The 23,291-nt window shown below is 46.0% G+C and overlaps 1 protein-coding gene across 4 annotated transcripts in view; it reads left to right on the top strand.

Moving 5' to 3' along the window:
- The window catches only part of RERE (arginine-glutamic acid dipeptide repeats), a 173,415-nt gene that overhangs the window by 37,598 nt on the left and 112,526 nt on the right, over positions 1–23,291 (top strand). Inside the window, exons 1-2 of one of the 4 annotated variants that reach the window (XM_088066412.1) lie at positions 1,682–2,045; positions 18,927–19,397. In XM_088066412.1, coding sequence (XP_087922538.1) covers positions 19,073–19,397 — 325 coding nt within the window. In that variant the 5' untranslated portion in view covers positions 1,682–2,045; positions 18,927–19,072. Of the gene's footprint in view, positions 1–1,681; positions 2,050–18,926; positions 19,398–23,291 lie in introns of those variants that run through there. The other 3 variants (XM_088066414.1, XM_014259168.2, XM_088066413.1) reach the window with 3 other exon arrangements.

Raw genomic sequence — 23,291 nt, 5'->3', positions numbered from 1 at the left:
GGAAAGCTCTTTTGGAAGTCATTAGGAGTAAATGCTGATTTAAATACACTCTGGAGCAGCCAGTTTCCTTCTACCATGTGCCAGGTGTTGGGCCACATTTGATTAGAAAATTGAGGAGTGAGGATGAACGCGATGTGGTCGCTTTGTGCTGACTCGAGGATTGAATTTCAGCTCTGGCAGGTTTGGAGCTATCACACGGCTTCTTGGTTCCAAAGCTTGTTTTGCACCAGGTCTGGTGAAGACAGGCTCTGGTTCAGGAGCTGTTGGACCATGAATATTGCAGGAGTGCAGCTCGTGCCTGCACCGCCCTCGATTTGTATCGATCACAGCAGCCCTGCGACGCGGCGAGGGCGCCTTGGAATTAATCAGCTGCTCCGGCTGGGTGGGTGGTTTTAGGGAGCTATTTCTAGAAAGTACAGAATAAATTTCAAACTTAGATCTTTGTCTGCTGAAGGACTCCTGGGCTCTGCTATGAAAATGGTAGAAATGGGCATGGCTAAATTGCGGGAAGATACACAACTACAAATAATTAGCAGCCTCTGGAAAGATGAAGTTGGCAGGCAGTACTTGAGGGTGTTGCTCTAATTAACCGGGTCTGTGAACCTTAATGATTATCATTTTTTTCCCAATTTTTTTTTTATTTTTTTCCCTTGGCTATGTATAACTAGCTCGGAGGTGGTGTACTCCCATATTTATTTTATAGGTAAAACATTACTGTGTGACTAGGAAATGGATTTGCTCGGCAGGGATAAAGTGTGTGTTGCCCCAAGGTAATGGATTACATAGATGACTTGTTTTGCATGTTATTCTGCAAGGGAAATAGCAGAGCTTTGCTCTGAAATGAAGTCGGTACTGACATCTGAAAGGTTACGGTTGTGGTGTTGAGGAACAACACCAGACACTTGGAGATGAGTTACAGGTTTGTGTGGAGATGCACAGTAAGATAAATATTCATTCTTTATAAAAAATCCAATTAAATACAGTTAAAAGGAACACATTTGGCTGAGCAGATGAATTTCTGCTCCTAATGGGGGGAAGGAAGGCATCGTAGGGAAGATTTTGAACAAAATGGCTCACTAATTGAGCACAGAGCAGCCAATTCGCTGTGTGAGGTGTCTCGGAGCGTGGGCCTGGCCGGGCAGTGCCTGTCACCCGTGCTGGGGCTGAAGGTGTGGAGGGCTCTGCCCCAGGGCCGGGATGTGTTCCCCAGTGCCCATCTGTGTTCCCCAGTGCCCATCTGTGTTCCCCAGGGCCCATCTGTGTTCCCCAGGGCCGGGATGTGTTCCCCAGGGCCGGGATGTGTTCCCCAGGGCCGGGATGTGTTCCCCAGGGCCGGGATGTGTTCCCCAGGGCCGGGATGTGTTCCCCAGGGCCGGGATGTGTTCCCCAGTGCCCATCTGCGTTCCCCGGGGCCGGGATGCGTTCCCACCCCGTGCTCGGTGGCACCGGGGCCCGGGGGATGCTCGGGCTCGGCGCTGCGCCGCTCGCAGCTGCGATTTCCCGCTGACCGCGCTGCCATCAATCACGGGGCTCCCGGTTCCGGCGGCGCCGAGCGAGGAGGCGGAGCGGGGCCGCGGGCAGAGCCGGAGCGGGCCGGGGCCGGGGCCGGTGCGTGGGGCCGGGCGGGGGGCGGCGGGCCCGGGACGCTCCGCTCCGCTCCGGCCGCAGCTGCTCGGCGGCGGCGGAGGGGCCTCCTTTTGTTCACCAGCTGCGCCTGCCGGCCCCGCTTCCTCCGTGCCTGCCCTTCCCGGAGCCCTCCTCCTCCTCGTCCTCCTCCTCGTCCTGCCGGGCTCCGGAGCGGGGCAGGGCGCGGGGCTCGCTCCGCCGGGAGTGCCCCCAGCCCCCGGAGCCGCGGGCTGGCCCAGCCGCTGCGAGCCGCCTTCGTTCCCATCCGGAGAATTAAGGCTGCTCTGCAAGTTGACTAATTGTTACCTGGCCAACGACAACTGCCTGGATGGAGGAAAGGCTTGGCTTAATTCTCTTTTCCGCTTTGCGTTGCTCCAGTTTTTTGTTTTTTTTTTTTCAGAAAAAGTTGGATCGACTCGGTAGGTGAGGCGTGGGTAGGTTGTTACTGACCTGGGAAGTTCCGAATGCTCTAAAGGCTGCAGGGTTGGGGTTTTGGGGTTTTTTTTCAGTTGGTTGTTATTTTTTTCCTATTTCTCTCCATAGCAAATGCTTTACCTCCCTGTTCTATATATAAACAGTTCGGGTAATCAGACTGCTGTGTTTAATTCTGTTTTTTAAAAGCAAATGAGATAAGGATTGCGTTTTCCTTATCCTGGAAGAAAGTACTTTTTCATTACGCTTGGTACAATGGAATGCCTTTGAAGCGCTAATTGGGACAGTGTGTGGGGGAACTTTTTTAACGATGTTTACTGGTGTTTAAAGATAGTGACAGGAGACCTGCTCGGCCACTTTGTTTCCTGAGGAAGAAACCGGCTCTGCTTTGTTTTGCAATTGGTTTTAAGCTCGTCTGAGTCCATGTGGCTTTGCCCTGCATGGGGCATTGTGTGGCTGGATGGCTCCTCACAGCCATATGGGGCTGCTTTAATTGTCGGGGAGTGGAAATGGCGCTTGACAAGGCCACTCCATTTCCTCCTTTGTTGTTTTAAACTTAACATTAATGTTGGGCACGAAATAGAAGAAAGCGGCGAATAGAAACCCAGTAGTTTGAGTGTAATTTCAGATGCTCCTCAGATAGGTTTCTTCTGGGAACTCGGTTTAAAGTCAGCTAGATTTCGAACCCCACAGACAGCATATTCCCATGGAAAGCTGTTAATCTGCAGGCAATTATTTCCAGACGTGCGAGCGACTCCACATTTCTCTCAGTTTTTGTTCTTGCAGGCAGTTTCTGCATCCTCGTGCCCAGTGACTATCAGCAGACACGTTTGAGATCCTGACAGCAAGCTGAGAATGGTGCAGGAGCAGCATTTCAAAGCTTTTATTTGTTTTTCCAACCCTGTAATTTGGTAGTGTTTAAACTATTTTATAAAGATCTCTGGGACCAGTGAAAGGTGGTTTTAAGTCCCAAGCACTTGAGTGCTCATTGTGCTCTGGCAGGCTGGGTGCTTGGCAGGCACTTCTCGAAATGTTATTTGATCTGGCAGCACGATAGAATTCACTTGGATTACACCATTTTTTTTCACCCCCTGGTTGCTGTTTGAAAGTGATGCATCAGCGAGTGTTGTTCGAGAGCGTATTTTAAGACCTAAAGTGCGTGTATTGGCTTTAAACAGGATTCCAGAGGGAGGCAGTTGAGAATTTGTCTTGTTTTGTGGTTAGGATTTATGAATTGAGGCGAGAGCTGACGTAATCTATCCCACCACTTCCTTTGTGTGTGCTTTAGGGTTGATAGTGCTTTGTTTTGCTTAAAATAGCCAGGACTGTTTCTTGAATACTTCTCTATCTCCTTGCTGCTGTGGCCTTCGGTGCAAGCAGGCAACTTGTTCCAGATGTGTGTGATTATGGCCCTTTGAGGAAATGGTTCCTTCCTTTTGTCACTAAGGTTCAGTGAATTGCTTGTATGCTAAGTAGATGAGACTTAAATTTTAATTAACATAATGATGTGTACAGCTGTTCTGTCAGAAAGCATCGCCTGTCTTCGAGGTTTTACTACAGGTTGTAGAGAGTCCCTTGATGTTCCTCTCAAAGCCTTTTGTGTTTACTTTTGTTTGTGTAAAGGTGACAAAGATGGGGCTTTGTCTCCTGGTGAGTGGTTAACAGCTCACTGCCCAGAGCCTGGTTTGATTTTTGTGTGTGGGGATGGAGATGAGCTGTTTATCACTGAACTAATCCTAAACCTCCTTGTCTTGGCTGGAGAGGGTTTGTGCTGTAATCTCTCCATTTCTCATTATTGAATTCTTTAATGGCTCTGTAGCTTTCTAGAGCCGGCTCTGAGTGTTGTTGGGTCAGTGTGCCCATGTTAATTGTGCCTTGTTCTGGGGCTTCTGTTCAGGAGATGCCTGAGAGAGGTTCTGCTGGCACGGCTGTGTTGGGTTAGAGGCACACACAGAGTATTAAAGCAGAGCAGCATTTCTGTAGCTTGTGGGTCCGTGTGGCTAGCAGGATATTTCACCTGAGAGCCAGGGACCAGTAGGAGAAGCAGCAGTGAAGGCAGGGCACAGGAACAGGCACAGGGTGCTGAGGCTGTGGAGTTTTGGCCAGGTGATTTCCAGATGAAGGCTGTGTCTTTGGGGCATTAGGCTGGGCTCTGACAGAGTCAGGCTTAGGGTTCGGTTTTGTATCCAAGGGTCAGAACTCGGATAGCCCAGGCAAACTTCGGAGTAAAGACCACTTTTGTGCACTCCTGTGGGTCAGAAGGTGCTGCCCGGGGCTGCTGCAGGCGGCCGCTGCTCCCCCAGAGCATCCAGAGCCTGCCTGGGACTGGTCCCTGTTCCACAAATGCCAGCTGTGCTGTGCAGGGATGTCCAGGCAGGAGCTGAGCTGGGAGCTGGCTCCCAGGGGTGGGATGTGGCTGGGGATGGGGCTCGCTGGGCTGAATCAGGGAATGGGACAGGAGCAGCAGCATTTCCCAGGCACTGGCAGCAGAAATTCCATGTGCCTGTGCTGCTGGGGTAGCTCTGCTGCTTTCCTGGGGGTGCCTCATGCCTGGGACAGCCTCAACAAGAGCAGCTTTATTAGTTTCTGTGAGCTGTAATGCTTTGGCCAAGATACCTATTCCTGCTTTAAAATAACTTTTATTCTCGCTTGAACCTTGTGTATTTAAAGTGCCAGACTCGGCAAATGACACATGAGAGCAATGAGTAGTTGTATTTTGTGGTTTAAAGTAAATAAAATGAGAAATGGTTTCTAAACCATGGTAGTCCTGAACAGCAGGCACCCTGATGAGGCCTTTACCTGCAGTAATCACCAGCCCCTAACAGGCAAATCTTTATTAATATGTATTAATAAGGAAGGGGGGCTGGGGAAGGAGAGCTGGGATCACAGCTGACATAATTCAAACTCTGTCAACTGGACCTTGCTTAGCCTTGCACCTTGTTTGGCTGATTCTCCAGTGTTTCAGAACACAGGACAAATTTCTCCATTACCAGAGACTGGAAAAGCATTTAATGATGTAACACTCCCACATAAATAAAGAGCAGCCATAAAATACACACTATCAGACAACTTCATGAAAAATAATGTCAGGCACCTTGAAATGAGTCAGAGGGAAATCTGGTTTTTATACTTCAGCTTTCTTAGCAGAAGTGCAACTCTTTCCAGAAGACTGGACAAAAATAGTATTTATTCCAGAGTTTGCCTGGGGTAGTGGTTTGAGTTCTGACCTTTGGATACCAAGTGAGAACAAATAGTGTTGAAAAATGTAAATGATTAAAACAAGCTGTCCTTCCCTAGGAAACATGTGTGGCAAGTTTATCCAAGAAAAGGGCTTGGTAATTGGATAAATGTTTTACTAGTGGAATAGATAGGATTTGATTGTGATGTGTAGATTTTCTCATAATGTTTTTTTGTGTAATTGGTGCGTTTGGAATTCAGGCATTTTCTATCGTTAGCAGAAGTACAGAAGAAGTGGAGGCTGTAAATTCAGCATTAACAATGTAGCTGTGCTCTCCTCTTGGGAAAGAATGGCAAATTTTGAAAGGAAACTTTGTTTAATTAGTCTTCTGTGAATGGATATCACTTTCATTTTCATAAGATCACAATATAGCGTGAAATAACAAATCTGGAATGTGTTAGTATCGGGGCCTAAAAGTTTGATACGTGCAGGTTTTTCATTCCTTATTTTTCCCTTTTTTTAAATGAGCTGACTGCAAAAAGCTGTGATTAGGTAAATCTTTTTCTGAAAGCAGCCAATTTTGGTGTAGATAACTGCTGCTTCTGTAACACCAATTTTGTACATGAAATATATTTTGTCCTAAGTGCTGATTTAAATTTTCTTGAGACTAGCAAGAAAAAACGCCTTGGTTTTGGCAGTGTTTCCTTTGTGAATTTGCTTATTTGTAGAGATGGAAATTACTTGTTTTTTTGAAATAAAACTGAAATTTTGCTAATAGGCAGTAAGTGTTCCAGCAGCATTTGCAGTCTAAAGCGTTCTGTCCTTGCTGTGGGAAGTTGACTGCATTTCTGTTCTTGCCCACAGCAGGCTTTTAACCCAGGCACAAATTGAAGCTGGGAACTCAGTTACTTGTGGTTTTTGCTGTTGAGAAGTTGCCTGGATTCGCTCAGTGCCTGATGAGCAGCCCCAGTGAGCAGTGGGATCACGAGGCAGCGTGCAAATGACTGAGCCGTGATATGAGTCAATACAATTCAAGCACTTAAGGTTGGGGACTTTTTTTCCCGAGTTTGACATAGTAACAGATCCCTACAGAATTTATTCTTCCAAGCAGTCAAAACACACTGTATTTGCTCCATTTCCTATTGAAATCTAACAAAGAAGCCAAAAATCAGATTTCCATTTCCTGCTAATAAAGCTATTCCTTCGAGATCAGAGCTGGGAATGGATTTTTTTATATATATATATGGCAATTCCTGCTTAAGAATTGAATATTCTTTGGTGTCTTGTGTGCTGATGCGTGAGAGTACGTGAGACAGAACTCGTTTTCCCCCTGTGTTTAATATCAGACTGCTGTAACTGGCTTAAAACTGGAGCCCCAGCCCAGGCTTGTAGTTAAAACTGGTATTAAAGAGTTAAGAGCAGCCCAAGGTTATCAGATTGTTGGGAAAGCAATTGCCCTTTCCCAGTGCAATAAAGTAATTATGACTAGTGTATGAAAATGGGGTGCAGGCTGTTTGAACATTCTGGCTGCCTGTCTTTAGCAGAAATTGCATTGTCCCCTTTGTGTTGATCTCATCATTTGCACATTCAGAGCATGTTTGGTATTTGCCACTTGCAGCTGGAAATGCTAAGCAGCATTTAAAACCCAAATGATGCCATCTGTTTGTTGGGGTTTCAGGGAGGTTTTTCAGATCTTGGCAGTTTCACCTTGGCTCTGTTGTCTGCTCTGGAAGGAGTTGCTGAGGGAGTGAGGTTTGTTCTGGGTCAAACCCAAGGGATTCAGGGATGGAGGAGCTGCAGCTGAGCAGGGCTTTTACAGCTTCATCTCTTGGTGTTTCTGTGCTGCCCTGACAGGAGCAAAGGTGGGGTGTGGAAAAAAACAGTCAAAAAAAACAGATGCTCTGCTGGTAACTCAAGCAGCACCTGACCAAGTGCTCCCGTGACGTTTTTAAGATTAAAAAAAAATAAATTAGGTTTTAGTCTCTGTGCAAATGAGATCTGTGGTTTGAATGATTGTAGTTGGTGACTACAATAATGTGAAAAATTTATATAGCTGGGAATTTAAATCGAACCAGGCCTGATTTACCTTGGGGTTGGTAGTTCCACTGGAATTTATGAGAGTTGGGACCTCGTGTGCCACGTTGGGTTTGTCCACTGGTACCCAGAGTCAGGGGCTGTGTTTGCCCAAGGAGGATGTACAACCTCCTTGGAGGTGGTAAAAGCAGTTCCTGTGGATTTTTAGGGCATGGAGTCAGCAATATAAATGAGAATGCAGCTAAACATGTACATGCTGAACTTTAGACTTTGGCTTTTTTTAACAAACACTGCTGTATAAAGTTCTGTTTTGGCACAAAACTTGATTGAATCCATGCTTTTGGCTGGGTTCTTCTCTTCTGAGGGCTTGCTTGTGGCATCTGAGATGCCCAAGGTAAATATAACTCTTGTTCTGTTCACTCGTGGGGGAGTTCACAGTGGTTTAGGATTTCAGGAGCATGACACAGTTCCTGACAGGGAAATCTTTGCTCAGTGCACATCCCAGTTTAAGTGCAGAGAGTTCTGGCGATGAATTATAAGCACTGTGTGTCAGGTTAATAAAATTCTGAGGGCTTTTTCCTCTCTCTGGAACCTCACTGGGATGTGCAGATGGGTGGAGTTGCTGTGGCTCTCATGGGAGAGTTTAAAGTGTTCTACCTGTTCTTGTTGGGCAGATAAACAAATGCTTCAGCCCTGGAGAGATGAGGAATAAAATAAATAATAAAAACTTCCTCGTGGTTATCTTTAGGAGAGGATTGAAACTTTTCCTGCCTCTTCCAGCCTAAACAGTGCTTGTGACAACTTCAGTTTATTTCTGTTTTGGAGCATAATGTGTGAGGAAGATAGTGGTTATGTTAGGGTTGGTTTTTTTTTTTGTCTAGATTTATATAGGGATATTTTTTTCTTAGAACTCTTGCTGTGGTTTTTGTTTTGTTTGGGGTTTTTGCTTTGATGTGTTGTTTTCTGGAGGTTTTGGTTTGGTGGGGGTTTTTTTGTCCCCTCTCTAAAAAGACTGTTATGGGAGGGTTTTTTTAAAACTCTGAGCAGCATGTGTGGAGTTGTCCCTGGCTGGGCAGCAGTGGACAAAGAAATAATACACACAGCATTAGTGGGAAATAATGAAAAGTTTCTCACTTGACTATTGGGCTGTGAGCTTGAGAAATACCCTTCTAAGAGTTCCTTTTTCCTTGCTCTTATCAGTACCATTAGATACTAAGATGCTCTACATTACTTTTTATTTCATGTTTTGAATAAAAAATAGTACATAACTTTGCAAACAGTTTTGAAATGTCACTTCTAGCCAAGTTCATTCTGATTCAAAGGCCAGATCAGCATATGTGAGAAGCAGTCAGCAAGTAATAAATCTCAGCATAGCTGTGTGTGTTATCTCAGGGGAGAGGCTGGAGGGCGGCAGGAGAAAACAGCCTAATCCCTCAAGTGCTGGCTGGATTTAATTAGGTCCCAGTTGCTTGGGCAACTGGCACCTAGTGAGTTTTTCTGTGTAGTATTTTGAAAAGTAGCTCTTAAGTCAGCTCCTGATTAGGTTAGTGTTTCAGAAAACACTGCCTGACAGGACATCCTTCTCACTGCTGCTTGTTCAGCTGCTGAATGCTCACGTGCAGTAAATGATGGAAACTTCACAGTCAAGAGTCTTCAAAGCTGAGCTTTTACAAGGAAAACTTCAGTGCATCAGATCCCTAATAAATCATGTAATTTGTTTTGCTGTCTTTGGTTGCTGAGGGATCACAGGTTTTCATTTGAAAGAACAAGGAGATATGGTAACCCCAGTTTGTTATTGTGGGAATAAAGAAGGGAATAAAGACTTTCCTTGGTCAGGGATGGATCAAACACTGCTCTGAACAGTTTATGGTGCTCTGCTTAGGCTGGTGTCTCGTCCACTATGGACTGCAGGTTGCTGTATTAAACATTTAATGTTGTTTCAGAGCTGTTAGTGGTGTCTAACCTTAAAGCTTCACCTTGAAAATAGAGTCAAGAGTTTCATATTGCTCCATTTCAGGAAAATAACCTCCATTTGGAAGGTGTTTTCAGTATGAGACGTGGCTCGTGTTATCTTCATTTGCATGTCATGGAGTATTAGTGTGTCATTATGAAAGGTAGGAAGGTTTTCCTTTTTATTTTTATTTTTTCCCAATTTTATTTTGTGTGTACAAGGCCAGAAACCCAAACTGCTGCCATGGTACCTCTGCCACGTCCTGGATTATGCTGGTGGCAAGTGACGAGGTGTGGTGGTACCGCAGCGTGAAGGAGGCCGCCACATTTCATGTGTAGCTTAGTGGTTATTTGCATTGGTTATTCTGTGCTCAGTGGCTTAAGGTCTTACTCTGCAGCCTTGTTCTCAGCAGCTTACAAGATCAGACCCAAATTCAGGGATCCAGCTCGTGCTGCCACAGCAGAGCCTGCCAGAGTCACACTCCAGTTCAGAGCCTCTGCTGAGAGCCCTGCCAGCAGAAATGATGTTAATGTCTGAAGCGTGACCACAGCCAGAAGTTATTTCATGCAGTGTTAAAAGTATTTCCTCTTGGTGTAGATTAGAAGCAGATTAATCACTCGGAGCATTTTTAATATTTTTTTTATCCCTTCTTCTCATGGAAGATGGGGCCAGCGGTGAAGCCCCTTTCTAATGGGCTCATTAGCAGTGGGTAGCTGGGCGCTGATGGGGTCACTCCTGTAGCAGAGATGTTGCTGTTTTAACATCATTTTATAGAATTGAAACACCCAACGTGTGACAGCTGAGAGCTGATCCTTTTTTTAAAAAAAACCAGTGCTTAAAATCTACTCAGGAACTCAGCGGGTTGTTGCCCAGGAGCAGTGACACGGCTGCAAAGAGGGTGAATTTATCAGTTGTCTTTGAAACCGTGTTCTCTTTTTGAGAAGGAAAATCTCTGACTTGCAGAAAAGTGAAGCAGGCTTGGTGAGGAGCCAGGGGATGGCAGTGAGGTCTGTGGGCAGTGTCAGGGCTCTTTGGGAAGCTCACCTCGGGCACTGCGATGTGAGAGACACCGAGCTGCGCTCGGGGGGTGCGAATATGTTGGAAGTCAAAGGCTGACATTGACAGCTTTGGTTTCTCTCACTTAAGGTCATGCAAGAGCTCATATGATCCCTGAAACACAGACCCTCTCTGCAAATCCCTTGGGACACGTGAGGCCTTCAGAGGAGCCCAGAGGGATCGGGAGCTCTTCCTTGCGTGGGGCTGCTGCACACTCAGTCACTTTTACAGCACACCTCTGTCCCACAGCTCTGTGCTTATTCTTTCTTGTGCCCGTTTGCTTTTCAAATCATTTTCCTGCTCCTCGTGGCAGAAACTGCTCGGGCAGCCGGAGATTAAAGATCAAAGGTCACCCTTGCAGCAGCGAGGTTTTACTGCTTTAAATGCTGGCTATTTATTAGTGTTTTCTGTGAGTGCAATAAAGGAAGCGAGGTGTAATTGAATCCATGTCGGTTGTTAAGCATTCTGAGGCGGTGAGGAACAGGCTGCAGCCAGGGCTCAGGCCCACATTTCACACATGAATAAGCACATTTAATCTCCTGATTACAACAGCCAAGGAAACTCTGACGTCTGCTCTGTCATTAACCAAAATAAGCCGCTCCTCAGAGAAAATGAGACCAATGTCTGAAATTAAAGGCAGTTTCTCCAGACAGAAATATCATCTGTCTTCATGCTTATGCATAAAGTGTTTTAAAACAGTGGACAAGAAAAAAATGTCCTCTTAATATGTCTTGCTGATCCTGATAACCTTGTACCATCCTCCAGCCTTTGAAGGAGCAGGATTCCTTTGTTTCCACTCTTAGGGAATTTTATGGAGCACTTAAGTGGCACAGCTTTAGTTAGTCTTACAGATAGTCTCCAAGTCTCAGGATGCTGCTTTCTTTAGAGAGAAATTGCTTTAATTATAGGCACGTTTGCCTGGGAATGTCTGGTCAGGCAGCTCAGGGTGGGAGCCCACCCTGCAGTTCCTCTTCCCTTTTGAGAAGCTCGGATGCACAAGTGTGTCTGGAGTTAAATAAAACTGCTCATGTGGCTGAAGAGCAGAGGTTTTGCCTTTCCTGCTCAAAGGGGTTTTCCAAAAATAACCTGATCTAGTTCTCTTTTGGGTGATGTAATAACTATAGTTTGAAGCTTTCTGGAGGATGAAAGGATTGCGAGGGGACAGCTGAGTGTTCAACCATTTAAAAATGAAACATCCAGTGGAGAAAAGCTCAGCTAAAAGCATGCAGGGAGGGACAGTTTGGTAGATGTTTGTAGACGTGTTCCAGAGATGGAGGCACCAAAATAAAATTTAGAATGGAAACTGGAATCAGTTGAGAGGAGAGTTGGAGATGAGTTCCAGTCACAAAGCAGCAATGGGCTCGTTCTATAAGCACACACAAGTGAATGTGGTCAGTATTGTGCAGAATTCATTTCTGTCTTCAAATAAGTGAGCTGGAGGCAGCAAAGGGTGTGATGTTCTGGTGACTTTGATAATCAGGCCACGTGGTTCTGTTCCATGCAAGGATTCTTTCCTGTTGCCATTAGCTTGGCTGTTACTGTGTGCCAGGAATTTCTCTTCATGCTTTGATTTCCTTGTTGGTATTTCTCAGATCTGAATTTACAGCACTTTGGAATGTTTTTATTTCACCTATTTTAGTAACAATACTATACAGCCTTTGTCTTTTATTGCCTGTCAGGAAACCCATATGCTTGTTTTCAGGGTTTACCCTTGTTGCTTCTCAAAGTCTGTATCTGTTCAAAATAAGCTGTTGTGTAAAACAACAAGTTTTTGCTCAATGGTTTTGTTTTTTTTTTCCCCTCCTGTTTTAAATGTTGTTAAGCAACCTCATAATGCAGATGTTTTCATGGCTCCAAATGACTTCAGGATCCCCAGATAATGGTTCTTGTTTTAACAGCAGCTCCTGCAGGTCCCGTGGGCCTGTTCTCCCCTAACAGGGGAGTTATCCTACATCATAGGAGGGAGTTATCTGACATTATATGGCCATTTTTTAAAGTTCTGGTTTCTAATGCTGTGATGGGATGACTGCTCTACATTACTCAGCCCTGTATTGTGGTAATCATTTACATTAAGCCTGAATGACTTCAGAGAAGGGTAAATACACGGCTTCATATTTACTGTGTGTTTGCTGCCATGTGTTGTGACTGTAGAGGCCATGAAAGCAGTTTGGAGGTGACAGGAGGAGCTCGGAGCTGTGAGCTGGGACCTGCAGGGCTGGGCTCTGCTCCTGCCTCTGCAGCCTGGCCGCTGCTTCTGGGGCACCTCCAAAGCCCCCGGAGCTCCTCGGGTGTGGTGGGAGGTGGAAGGGGTTTGGGAGAGGCTGCCCTGTGTGTCACAGCCAGGTAAAGAGGGCTGGGGTGGTGACCAGACCTGTCACAGTGAGTGTGCAGGCAGCCCCTGCTCCTCCTGCCTTCCTCACCGAACAGGAATAGAAAGTGTAGCTAATTTATCTGCTAATTTTGGCAGTGCAGAAACTTTTTGAAACTGTATTGATTTTATGTTGCTGGTCTTGAACCAGTGTGGAGAGAAAATGCGGCTTATTTGGGATGACATTACTTTTATGGGAGCCTGTGTGTAAAACTGTCCAAAAGCAGGTGCTGTCACATCGCTGTTGTGGATGTGGTGCATAAATTGCCCATCCATCCATTCTGGGAGGAGGTAGGAGCTGATAAATCACTCCAAATCTCATCCCCAGCCCTTCAGTCTGCTCTGTGGTCAGGGCTGACTCTTGTAGAATTTCGCTCTCAGTCCTCACTGAATTTTTGACCTCCCACAAAAACAGAAGGTTGTTCTGCTTGTCCTCCCTGTGCCCATTAGAATAACACAAAGGGAAATGTTACTTTGCTGTCTTGGCTCTTTACCATGCCTATCCTTAAAAATCCTCGTGGCTGCCTGATACTTCCCTGGCAATTTCCTCTTGAAAATGTGACTGTGAAAACGCACCAAATAACCTGTCACTTTTCTCTCGATAAATACAGGGGTGTTTTTGCCCTGTGAAATCTTGCTTTGCCACTCTTCCCCTGTTCTTCGAGTTGTGTAGCATCAGGGCTGTGTTGAAGAGAGGGATTTAGGATCTGAGCTGTGAGCCTGCACATCTCGTGTGTCACGCAGCCCTTGATGTGGATTTGGGAATGGTGCCACTGTCCTGGGCAGGGCTGTGCTGGAGTGGGTGGGATGTGCAGGGGCACTGCCAGCCTGGGAGATGAGATGTGCAGGGGCACTGCCAGCCTGGGAGATGAGGTGTGCAGGGGCACTGCCAGCCTGGGAGATGAGGTGTGCAGGGGCTCTGCCAGCCTGGGAGATGAGGTGTGCCTCAGAAATGTGAGATCTCCTGCTGGCTTTGCTGAGCTCAGGTTGGGTCAGCAGCAGGGGGAAGGAAAGGTCACTGCCTGTCATGGGAAACACCTGGAGCTGTGAGCTCCCAGCTCAGGGGGCTGATGGAGCACGGCTGCCCCTGCCACCATGGGCACAGAGCACTTCAGAGGCAACAAACACGCTTTAATTGCGTGTGCAATTAATGGCTGTGGGCTGTGAAAGCGTTCCTCACACTGACCAGAGCTGGCCACAGCGTTCCAGGGCTCTGCTTGTGTCACAAACTCCAAACGCCAGGGAAGGAGATAAGGGAGACAGCTGATAAGAGGCACATAAATCACCAGAGACACTCCTGAGAGCTTTTTAAGATTTTAAGCAAATCTTCTTCCCAGGATGGTCCCAGACCTGTCCCCTGAGCATTTCAGAAGCGGCATTGGGACCCCTTCAGCACCACTGGGCACCAGCAGGGTTGGCACAGAACAGAGGAGGAAAATGAACATTTTTACTGGCTGGGGCATTCATGTTACAGGGAAGAGGTTTTGTGTGTGTCTGTGCACTACTGCAGGGAGAGATCTGTGTTTTGGCTCTGTGTGTGGTGGTTGCTTGGAAAAGTCTGGAGGTAAACCCAGCAGGATCTGAATTTTCAAAGTTGGAGTGAGTGTCTTTAGTAAAATCTCACCCCAACAACAAAAATCTGTCCAAGAGTAGTGGGATAAAACTCCTGCTGTATTCCCTTTTCCTTTTTTCTTGCTTTTTTTCCTGTTAGTTTTGTTTTTCTCCCCTGCTCTGCTGGTGTGTGAGTTTACCCTCAGCCTGCAGCTGCTGGCTGTGCTGTTGGGAGCACTGTGCCTGGCAATTTGGGATGAGGAATGGCCCCTGGGAGTGGGGAATATTCTGAGGGATATCCCACATGAGCTCTCAATGTACTTGGTCCCTCTGAATATCTGCAGCTCATATTTTCCATGGCAAACAGGCGATAGGGAAAGAATGTGGGAGAAAGTTGCTAACAGATGTTGCCAGTCCTTCCTGAAAGCTGAAGGTTAAAGGTGTGTGGCTCCCCTGGTTAATGAGCTTTATCAGGGAGCTGGGATCAGTGTGGGAGCTCCCCTGCTCACAGCTCCTGGGCTCCTGCAGCTCAGCTCTTCTCTCTCTGGCAGCAGAGATTTCCTTTCCTTCATCTTCGACTTACCGGGGTTATTTTTCACAAATGATCTCAAAGCTTTTCTTAAAGTAGTTCTTAAAACCTTATAAATATATGGGGAAACCATTATGGGCTGTTTTCTCTGTTTCCCTCCCCCCCCTTTTTTTTTTTCTTTGGTTTTTAGTTTTAATTTCTTGCACTTACACGGAGTTCAAATTCTTCCTTGACATCAAAATTAGAAAAGCTTCGTGGCAGGAACTCTAGCACTGGCAGCACATAGTTCTTTAATCTGGCATTTGCTGAAAACAGTGCCTTTTTATCTGGCAATATGAGACTAAAAGCTTACAGAAGAATGGTCCTGTTGTGTTTATTAAGTCTGGTTACACATGACCAAACAAATCTTGTTAAAAGATTTATCTGTCTAGCTTAAATAAGAAAAAGAAGCTCTTCTCCATATTTTTAGTTGCCCTGCATTTTTAGATGCCTTCCTGTTACAGTCTTGTAGCATTTCTGCTGGACTTGCTTTCACATTATCTTTAAAACCTGACTCTTTAATTCTGGTTAAGAGGTTTAAGTACTTAATGTGCAGAGTGGTGCTATATGTGCCTTTTGCTCTGAGAGGGGGTTCCAGGTGTACAGACGAAATAACTTGTGGGAGCAGCAATCTCCTCCTCTCCACGCTGGGGTTGCAGTGTTAGAAGGGTTTTGTGGCTGAGAAAAAGGTTTAAACTTTAATTTGAACTAGATTCAAAATGCTGGGGGAAGGTGGAAACAAAACCAGGTGAATATGGGGAAATGATCAGTTGAAAATAATGATTATGAACTTCTGCACTTCAGATTAGATGAAGTTAAAGGTTAAATTGTGCCTGCTGGATTTCTCTAAAATCCTGGTGGGAGGTTCTCATTTCCTCATCACTGGAGGCCTGAGCATTTTAATAAGAACACCAACATTGGAATGTGATGGGAAGTTGTCAGTATCTGCATTTTCTGCTACAAAGCAGAGAACAGGAGACTTTAGTGAGTGATTGCAAACACATTTTTGGCTGATGTTTGATCTCTAAACAATTTAAGATAAAAAAGACCTTGCAAGTCCGATAACAGAGTAGGTGGAGATAAAGAAAGTTATCCCAGAGTGCATGTAATAAACTTACTTGGAGAAATGGCCATATCCTGAGGCTTGAGTTAAAAAATAACAACAAGAAGGTCTTAGAGTGTGATTGCAGTGAAGTTGAGGATTTTCCTGGGGTGTTTCAACTTGCATTGAGCAAAAAACATGGGGGCTCTTCTCCCACGCAGCTGCTGTAAGGTGATTTTTCCCCTTTTAGCTGACATGGCTCCTTCTGGGGCGAATTCCCCGTGGAAGGAGCAGAGATCTCCTGTGGAAGGCAGTTCTGCCCTCCAGCCCGTGTTTGCTGCAGCAGAATGACAGAAGCAGCTGCTTTGCTGGGGTTTGGTGCAGACTGAAGGAGGAGCAGAAACCCAGGGCAGGGAGTTCAGCAGAACCACTCCAGGTTTGCAGTGAGCCTGCCCTGCTGCAGGCTCTGTGTGATCACTTCAGGGAGCAGAGAAAAGGCTCCCCAGGTTCTGTGGGGGCGGTTTTTGGGTGCTGTGTTCATTCATAATCGCCCAGAGAGCGGCACAGGCGCTGAGCCCACTCAGCAGCTGTGACTGGTGAGTGATGTTGAGTCAGCAGATGAGTTTTCACAGGGCTCACGTGTTGGTGAAGAGTGAACAGGCTGCACACTGAATTTGTAGCAGCTTCCGTGGTGGGTGAAGAAAGAATGTGGGAGATGTGGTTTTTTTCCTGTTACAGCTATTCTGAACGTTGTGGAGCTGCTTTATTCTTAGACAGGAGTACTCAGTGCTTCATGGATGTTGGTTTAATCCTGCAAAATCTTTGAAGTTGAGTATTCAGACTGAAATAGTCTTGGAAATGTGATATATTTACGTAAGAAAGCAATGGCTGTGAAAATTATTTTTTTATTGGATCCCCGGAAATGGGAGCTGGGAGGAAAGTGGCCATTTGAGTGGAAATTTCACAGCTGAACAGAGCAAAGTGCGGCACACTGCTTCTTGCACAGCCCTCCAGTAAATGAAATAATCTGAACATGGTGTTTGTTTATTCAGTGTTACCCCTCTATGCAGAACGGTGTTGTGCAAAGAAGATAAACCCAGGGAAAAAAATCCCCCTAATAATTGGACTTGTAATAAAAACACTGAAGTACTTTGTTTGAATCTAATCTGAGGGAGCAGCGAGGATTTAGCCCTGCAGCTTTGATGGCAGAATTGGGGTCCTGCAGGGTTTCCAGCACTGGAGCCACCCCTGGCTGCTCCTGGCAGGATGGGCACGGCACAGCAGGGCCAGGGCAGCTGCTTTGGGGTGAGTCTGTGTGTTTGATGTGGCCTCAGCACAGACTGAGTGCTTCACTTCAGCTCTACTTTCAAATGGAAGTTTTGCCAGGAGCAGCCTGCACTGGAATTGTGCCTTTCTCAGAAATGTTTGCACAGCTCTGGCTCCTTGAGACTTGGACAATAAAAGGTGGAGCTCAGAGTGTTTCAGATGGAGGTAGAATAAATATGGATGCATCATCTGTCAGTTACTAATCAACTTTTTTATTTGTCCTTAAGACAGGAACTTTAAAATCATTTTGTCTTTAAGTTTAGAGGTGTGGGGTGATTGGCACCTTCTTAGCTTTTCATCTTGAGCTTTCAAGGAGAAGCCCTGGAGCTGGCCAGGTTTCAAACCTGCTCTTTCTGTCATTTACTGCCCATCCTCAATAATGAAATGGTGACTGATGGGGATTTTTTAAATTGGAAACGATGTAAAGACAAAAAAGAATGGACATTTTGCACTTGGCAGTCACAGGAAGGTGCTCGTGCTGCAGCTGTGCTAGAGGACAGCAATAAAAACCCCCAAGTTTTGCTGCTGGGGAATGCCCTCACCTCTGGAAATGTAAGAATGTAAGAATCCCTTGGAGCTCTGAGCAGTCCCTGGCAGCTGCCAGCTTCGCTGTGGTGTTCAGTGCAGCTCCATCACATCCCCTGAGGATCCTGGCAGCTTGGGAGGGGCACACAGCATCATCTCCCTGCCTGAGAGAGCCCAGCACAGCCTCAGCTGCAGCACAAACAGCAATTTGTCTCTTCTGCTGTTCCCTGCTGCGACAGCCACAGGAATATTGAGGGCTGAGCTTTGTGTAGGGCTGAAGGAATTTCCAGTGCACGGGATCAGGGACTCCTCAGCTGACTCCTCAAAAATAAACCAGCCTTTTTCCTTCTCTGATGTGGTTTCAAAAGCTTAATGCATGAGCAATCAATGCTCTCGGGTCCCTGCCTTTGAGACATTCTACACCGTGGGCTAATTTTGAGTTGCACCACGTAGCAGCTTCCTGGAAACTTAGGAATTGGATGTGGGCAGATTCAGCATTATTGGTGAATTAGGGGGGGAAAAAAAAGGATAATTTATCTTTGTGAGTTGAATGTCTCCTTTTTGAAATATCCTCCTTTCATGGAAAGTCCAGTTTTTATGGAAAAAGCAGATTTCATTAGTGCAGTGGTAACTACTTGTGGTTTGGTTTGGTTTGGTTTCAATTAATTAATTCCTGTAATCTGTGGATTACAGGTTAGCTCTATTTTTGGAAAAGCAGGGTAGGGGCAGGACTTGCTAACAGATTGCCCTGGAAGTGGCAGATGGCATCCCTTACCCTGTACCAGCTTTGTAGGGCATGGTTTGTGAGTGGTGGTGAGATGTAAAACAATACAGCCATTTGCTGAGCTCCCTCATTTGCTTCCAGCTAAAAGCTGGAGACTCTTCCTCTTTGCCCTTGTCCTTTCTTAAATGTTTTATGGGGTTTGTTTTTTGCACTCCCTGTTAGCTGCAGGTATAAAGGACACCCGTTCTCAGTGAGCACTCCCCATCCAAGAAGTTATTGTGTGTCTGCAGGGAACTGAAGAATTTTTTTAAGGAGTACAGGGATCTTTTTTGAGGATGGAGGTAGCTTCAAACATTTACAGACACTGAAGTTACCATTTCTGTGAAGCTTTCAAAAGGCTGCTTTGTATTTTACGTTTTGTGCTTTCCTGAATTTCTTTAGGATGTCGGATTTTATCGGGTTTTAATTTTTATCTTCAGGAATTGAAGGAATTTGGAATACTAACATGGGCTTTTTCCCTCTTTCTCTCCCTTCACCTCTTCAAGAACCTTTTTAAAACGCTGGGGTTGTTGGAGTGGTTGAATTTTTCCTGGCTTTGAGTGAGAAATTCAGAAGACTGAAGCCCAGGCTCACTGTCTACCTTTCACGGAGGCCCAGCCGTGAGAGGACAGAAGAAGGCACGTGGCGAATCATGACAGCAGACAAGGAGAAAGACAAAGACAAAGAGAAGGACAGGGACCGGGACCGGGACAAGGAGCGGGACAAGAGGGACAAGGCGAGGGAGAGCGAGAACTCGCGGCCCCGGCGCAGCTGCACCTTGGAGGGAGGCGCCAAGAACTACGCGGAGAGCGACCACAGCGAGGACGAGGACAATGACAACAACAGTGCCACCACCGAGGAGTCCACCAAGAAGAGCAAAAAGAAACCCCCCAAGAAGAAGTCCCGCTATGAGAGAACCGACAATGGCGAGATAACGTCCTTCATCACCGAGGACGACGTCGTGTACAGGCCTGGAGGTAAGAAACTCTGATTTCATGTAAGAAACTCTGATTTCATGTAAGAAACTCTGATTTGGTGTAAGAAACTCAGATTTCATGTAAGAAACTCTGATTTGGTGTAAGAAACTCTGATTTCATGTAAGAAACTCAGATTTGGTGTAAGAAACTGTGATTTGGTGTAAGAAACTGTGATTTGGTGTTTCCTCTGGAAGTCCTCGTGCCCCAGAGCTGCCAGGCAGGGCTGCAGCCAGCACAGTGTGCTCCTGGGAGTTGGAATTATCCCTGGCCTGGGGGAGGCTGCAGCCTTTCCCTTGCAGACAAACGTGGGTGTGCATGGGAAGCTTCTGGCTGTATCTTGTGGTATCTGACTTGTGGGAATGAACTTAGGTCCCCTTTGGAAAAGAGCCACCCTCTTTGCTTTCTACTGCATTAATTATCTGTGTATCATATGGAATCTCTGTCCCTGGGAGTTTGGGAACTAAATTGGATGATGCATTAAACGCTTCACTCCCACTTTGGAGCTGGGGGGATGTGGAGACATCTTCAGCCTTTCTGGCAAGCTTTTCTGGGAATCTCTGATTGCTTTGGAGAGCTGTGCTCCTGTGCTGTGTGTAATATGACCCAGATGACTGAGGCTCTCATCTGCTGTTGTGCTGGTTTCACCCCTGGTTAATGGCTGTGCCTGTGCCCAGTTGCTGGGCAGAGCAGTGCTGGAACCAGGGATGTTTTTGGGGACAGCACCAGGAGCTTGCAGTGTGCTCTGGGTGCCTTGGATGTGCCTCAATTACTGCCAAGTTCACAGGGAGATTTTAGGGTCTCACGTAAGGTTGCAAGGTCTAACCTGTGGCTGCTGCCAGGGAATGTTTTCCTCAAGCTGCACTTGAAATGAGATTACCCAGCTTCCTTTTTTGAGTGCAAACTTCCCAGTCTGTCTGCACAGCACTTGACAAGCGCTGCTGGGAGTTGGTTCCCCACGAGCTGTGGCTGTGTTTGGCTGCTCTGCTGGCAATTGGAGAGCCCTGGCAGGTTCATGTTCCCGCAGTGCAGAGCTGCAGGGCTGAAACAGAGATGGCTTCAGGCTGGGAGCGGGGAGCAGAGAGGTGACATCCCTCTGGGCTGTCCCTGAGGTGCTGCACAGCTCGGCACAGCAATCTCCCAGCTCAGGTGGGAATGGCTGGGGTGCTGCATCCAGCTCTGGGGGCTGTCAGGGCTCAGGCTGTGCCTGGGGACAGCTGGGACGTGCTGCTGCCATCCTCCTCCTTCCACAGGAGCCTTCAGCAGTCTGTCTTCCACTTAGCTCTGCCAACATCAGTCAGAACAGCTTCTCTCCTGAAATGCTTCAGCTTCCATTTCGGCTCATTTCATCCATCACTGCAAAGGAGCTGTTTTTGCCGTGGTGTCAGGGCTCGTGGCTGAGTAATATTTGTTTTTGAGCAACTGGGAGCCTGCGGAAGCGTCAGCTTTGGTGGCAATCTGATTTTCAGTGTCAGAGGATGAAAAATAATTCAGAATCTGTTGAGAACAGCTGTTGTGTGGGCCCAGGAGTACAATGTGATACACTGGCTTTATTGCAAAAAGAGTTTGCTTAAAATCAAGATGGGAAATCAGTTTGTGGTCTCAGTTTTATCCTGTAGTAGGACGGAGCAGTGCCTCTGGCTGATCTGGGGGAGTTTGTCCAGGCAAAGCCATCCTATTTGTGATAATGGGGATATTTTGTAACTCTTCTGCAACTCCTGCTTATTAAATTTTACATTTTGTTGATAGTAATCAGTGTAAGAGATGTACTCTGGCACTGAAACTTTTCTGTTGTGTTGGCTCTTTGTGCTGTTGTAAAACTTGCCTTGGAAACTGCTGAGAGTGATGAGAACAAACATGAGCTCAGCTCAGGAGGGACCTGAGCATGGCTGAAACGATAACTGGATATACCCATTTTTAAATTTGATTTTAAGGGTAATTTCTTATCAGGAGTGAGATCTTGAGTACACATCCCTGTGCTGGAGGTGTTCTAAAGCAATGTTAGCATCCATTACAGAAGGAGCTCTTCCAGCTCTTTACGTACAGGGAGATGCATTTGTGGCAAAGGGTGCAAATTACATAAATTCTGAGAGGGATTAGAGAGTTTAAATTAATGAGACACAGCAAGGATTAGAAAGATGAAAATTAAAGGTGTGTGCAGAAGGGATACTGTCTTCAGCTTACATCCTCTGGGCTTTAAGGACAGGAAATCCTTTCCAATCATTTGATTCTTTCTCTTAAGTGCTCTCATCTGATAGAGAGGAAAGTTCAAGGTCTGCATTTCTTGGTTAAAATCTCATTCTGTGTTTACCCCATTGCTGTAGAGTACTTAATCCAGCACTTAATTCTGCTTTTTCTCCTGTGCTGAGCTCAGCAGCTGTATTGGAGTAATAGCAAATAAACTGTAAATAAACAGATAATCAAGATCATTGAATTTTTTTTCGAGTGAAAGGTTTCACTGTATTGTTACCATGTAAATACTGCTCTTATTAATTTGCATAGATATAATGAATGCATGCACAGCTTTAAATAATGTATTAAAAAGAATTGAGTAGGGCTTAGACAACACTGTGCAATTAATCTTCTCTACTTTGCTGGAAATCACACAGGCCTATCCTAAAAGCTTGTTGGCCCAGTTCCCCATCTGTCCTCTCAGTTTCCACAACCTCCCTCCTGTTTCCTTCCAAATCTAATCTCTGGGGTTTTCCTTCTTTTTTTTCCCCTCACAGTTCTCAACTTGCTGTTGTCAGAAAGCCTGTTGGAGTAGGATTAATTTTTGTTGCACAGTTTATATTCAAATTTGCTTTAGGCTTTCTTAGCATAGGGAGATGACAATGAAAGAGAGTTAACACCGAGAGTTATTTTTTCCCCTCCTCTTGGATTTCAGTTAGATCATTTAATGCTGATTTTTCTTCCATTTCCCATGCAGACTGATCCCTTCTATGCCACTGGCTTTTGCCAAAATCCAGCTCAGGAAGGGCTATTAGTGAATTAAAGCCACGGAATGGGGATTTTGGTGCTGCTGTGGTGGCAGCTGCAGTGCTGGGTGAGAGCCCAGGCTGCTTTGGAGCCTGGGCAGAGCAGGTGACTGTCACCTGCAGATGGGGACAATATCGTTTGCTCTGCCTACGTAGAAACATTTAAAAGGATCTGCAGGAATTAAAAGGATTTAGGAGGATCTGTTTCTGCAGTGACATCAGTGGATGCACCAAGAGCCTGGCAGGGAGGTGAGGCTGGGTGAAACACTGCCCTGCCCATCAGCAATCTGGGCAGTGCTGGGGGGCCAGGGGGACACACCAGTGAGCCCCAGTGACAGCAAAGTCACATCTTGCACTTGGCACTTGCTATCTGCTGCCTTGGAGCATTTTGCATTTTTCAGATGAGTGCTGGGTGAGCTCCCAGTGGGCAGGACTGAGGTGTGGGACTGCAGGTGCTGAGAAAATTCTGAGAAAGAATCAGAATTCAATATAAAAATACACATAAAACAAACAGGATTTCTTTCTATAAGCTTTGAAGTTCTGGCAAGTGTATTTTGGGCTGTTGAAGCTGGAAGGAGGAAAGTTAATTATTTTCTGGGAGGTTTTAGTTTTAATTTATTGCTTGGGCAAAAGGAAGAAGCGCAAGCAAAGTATGCTTTCAGCTGTACGTTGTAATTTTAGGAGGTCTTTGGCCATCCTGCTGTTCTGTGTGGGTTGAGCAGGTTTTGTGATGTGTTTTTGCACGTGTGGTCTTCTCCTCCCTCAGAAGTTGATAGGAAGATGTGTTCTAGGAGGGTGCAATCTATTTTCCTCCTCTTTTGAAAGTCTGTTACCTTTGTGATAGGAGATTGTTGAAATAATTCAGTGACAGACTTTCAGCTGCTGTAAATAGAGTAACCCTAGGAGCTGCACTGCTTCT

Source organism: Pseudopodoces humilis, chromosome 24 (assembly GCF_049639895.1).
Source record: "Pseudopodoces humilis isolate 2021_Gansu_Grassland_sample_001 chromosome 24, ASM4963989v1, whole genome shotgun sequence".
In the NCBI taxonomy this organism is placed as follows: Eukaryota; Metazoa; Chordata; class Aves; order Passeriformes; family Paridae; genus Pseudopodoces; species Pseudopodoces humilis.
This window is presented reverse-complemented; position numbering and strand designations above follow the sequence as displayed.